Source organism: Malus domestica, chromosome 11 (genome assembly GCF_042453785.1).
Source record: "Malus domestica chromosome 11, GDT2T_hap1".
Lineage (NCBI taxonomy): Eukaryota > Viridiplantae > Streptophyta > Magnoliopsida > Rosales > Rosaceae > Malus > Malus domestica.
Genome location: NC_091671.1, coordinates 36,095,641 through 36,098,755, shown reverse-complemented (window position 1 = coordinate 36,098,755; position 3,115 = coordinate 36,095,641). Strand labels below are relative to the sequence as shown.

At 41.3% G+C, this 3,115-nt stretch overlaps 1 protein-coding gene across 1 annotated transcript; it reads right to left on the bottom strand.

Moving 5' to 3' along the window:
* Positions 1 to 200: 200 nt before the first annotated feature.
* LOC103448764 (epidermis-specific secreted glycoprotein EP1-like) lies at positions 201 to 1,729 on the bottom strand (the record flags this gene model as incomplete). The annotated part of the gene is given in 1 exon segment (NM_001329004.1): positions 201 to 1,729. A coding segment is annotated over 1 exon segment (1,368 nt). The 5' UTR covers positions 1,697 to 1,729.
* Between the last annotated feature and the right edge of the window lie 1,386 nt (positions 1,730 to 3,115).

The window sequence follows — 3,115 nt, the reverse complement described above, 5'->3', positions numbered from 1 at the left end:
CTATTTTAATTTGTTCTGCCTTTTTTAGGTAATGATTATTGACTTTTCAACGGATCTCTTGTCGATTTTCTGCATACGAAAAGGAGAATACTAGAACTCAAAAGGAGAACAATTACGATAACAGCGAAACATTAATTTCATATCAATTATTAAACAAAAATAAAAATTCATATGAAATTCTAAAAGCACACATTTGTTTTTCTTTATTAAGGATTAAAATGATATGCTAATGACAGATTGAGATTTCACTGCCCTTGCCGTTACTTAAACAACATACTAAGAACAATAACAGAAGAAACCGCACAATAAAATTATCAAATTTCTACTTTTAATATTTGATGTAACCGGCCGAAGTATTCACGTCCTTTATAAGAGTCCCAAGCACTGGTGCCAACAAACACTTAGAGGTATCTTCCCTGTAAAAGAACCCTAAGCACTTACAGTCCTTGTCACACTTGGCCCTGCACTCTCCGACCTTCATTGGACCATCTCCACCATCCAAATAAGGACTCAGAAAGTGCTCAACATCCGCAACCTTGTAGTAGTTCGCTTTTGCCCCACTCTTACACTGTCCCAACTTTGGGGCTACACAGCCCTTGCTCCAACCCAGAAGCCCTTTCGGGCTGGGGCACCCCACACACATGCCCCTACTACAGTACCCATATGAACCACATTTAGAAGGCAATGCACATTCTCTAATGAAATAGTTCGAAAAGAATGCGAAGCTCTCTTCCCAGTTCATGCTGTTCACTTTTTCATAATAAGTATAGGCCTTGAGATTGCCATCGGACCCGAGTCTTAGAAATGAGTACGTAGCATTGTAGTTGAGCTTGTTAAGGTTGATTTGTGTTGCGCTGCCAACGGGACGAACTTGTAGGAGGCGCCTCTTGCTTTGTGGTGGTGGTGGTGGAGCATTAATGTCCTGGTTTACATTGAACACAAGCTCATAAGCAATGGCATCTTCGAAGCCATTCGTAGTCTGACAATCAAAGGTTACAGTGCTTCCATAGTCAGTTCCTGTCCACCCGCCATATATAAGACGCTGGCCAGCGTTGTTCAAGTACATACCGAAACCGGTCTTGTCAAGAACCATACTGTATGACCCATCAGAGCTATCAGTATCAGATTTGCGACTAACAAGCTTGTTACGACCATTTGTTCTGATTGATTGCCCCACTAGAAGAGTATCGGTAGGGTAATCAAAGCTCTGCCATATGAATCTTCCATTCTTGTCATGGAGGACCAAGTTACCGTTTTGAAGTAACTTGATGCCCGTAACACCTTTGTTGGCTGTGTTTGTTTGCCAAACAACAGTCCCATCTGCTTCTCCGAGGACTAAATTTCCTTCCTTGCCAAAAGAGAGTGTGGCTTTCTCGTGAACCGGGTGATTCCGGTTTGCATCCCAGACCCACCGTACTTCATCATTGGGAACACCGGCTCTGATGGCGAATATGTAAGAATCTGGGGTGGTGTTGTAGAAGCATAACCCGAAAGGATTTGTATAGAAAGTATGGGAATTTGTTTGGATCACGCGGTAGGTAGCATGATATTCAATGTTTCCGTCTCCTAATTTGCCTTGGTTGATGAATTTGAAGGTTAGGTTTGCAGGGACTTGGGCTTGAATGGGAATGGCAAACAGGAAGGCAATGAGGGAGAAGAGTAGGAGAACAGCTGAATGTGAAGTTTTACTTGCCATTTGGTGATATTTGCTACTCGTTCTTGTGGAGGATTATATATAGGCAATTCTAGTGTGAATATCTCATTAAGGCTGGGATCACCAAATTTAATCATTAAATAAAACGTTGCCACATCATTTAAATTGGGCAGTGATTTTCACACTTCTATTTTCTCTTATTTTATTGCATTGCATTCCTTGTTTTCGTCTCTTGATTCTCGTATGATTTATTCAATTTAAGTGCAAGATGAAAGAGAATATAGGGCGAGAAAAGAGGAATGCGAAAATAACTTGCACAAAATGATGCTTCTGAATGCTCTAAATGTGTAGGGTATACACCTTTAGGGAGAGAAGGTAATTGAAGAAGGGCCATCTTATCCACTAGCAACAAGTTGTATATTTTGTTTGCTCAGTCAAACGAACTAGATGTATCTTGGTGTTGCACACTCCAATTAATCTTCGTATATTGCCTTAGCCCTTTACCACGGTTGTATAAGCTATAGATCTTTCAGATCGACTTTCATGAAACGGGTGTAGCTGTAACAACTTCTCTCTATATCTCTTCATTTGACTTATCAACGTGAACTGAAAGAGAATACAAGCGAACATTCCAAAATTTGAAAGAAAGGTCTTTCCAAGAGTCCCTAAATTTGCAGTTGAAGTTTCCACGCCTACTCTCGACCTCTGAAAAGTCTACATTAACGACCCGACCACACTTTACTCCTCTAGCAACCACATTAATCTTCCGGGCAGAGAGTTGGTGCACTGCACAGCTAGCAAGCCACGACTGAATGCTAGTTCAATCGAATGTGAGAAAAGAGGAGTGCAAAAATAACTTGTACAAATCGATGCCCTCTTGGATGCTCTAAATGTTTAGGGTATATACCTTCAGGGAGGGAAGGTAATAGATGACAACTCACTAAAGGACAGCTGGGGAGACAACTTAAAGATGCAGGACCATCTTATCCACTAGCAACAAGGGGTATACAGGCGAACAGTTTAAAATTTGAAAGAAAAGTCTTTCCAAGAGTTCCCAGAATTTGAAGTTGAAGTTTCCACACCAACTCTCGACCTCTGAAAAGTCTAGAGTCATAACCCGACCACACTTTACTCTAGCCACCACAGTAATCTTCTCAGCAGAGAGTTGGTGCACTGCCCAGCTAGCAAGCCATGAATGAATGCTGGTTGCTGGAGAACATGGTCTCATACCAAGTTGTGCTAGCGTCGGTCGTGTTCATGCACGTGGTGCAACTTCAGCCATGCATGAATGTAAAACGATATCTTGCTACATTGAGAGTGCAAGCACAAGTCCAAAACTGGCGTCCAATTAAGGCTATCTCTTGAATTGGAGATAGTTAAACAGCATTTTAGGATTAAATCGAAATCGAAATTGTCAATGACTAAAGTAGCCCTCATAGTTCAATATAAATAATTGCTTGC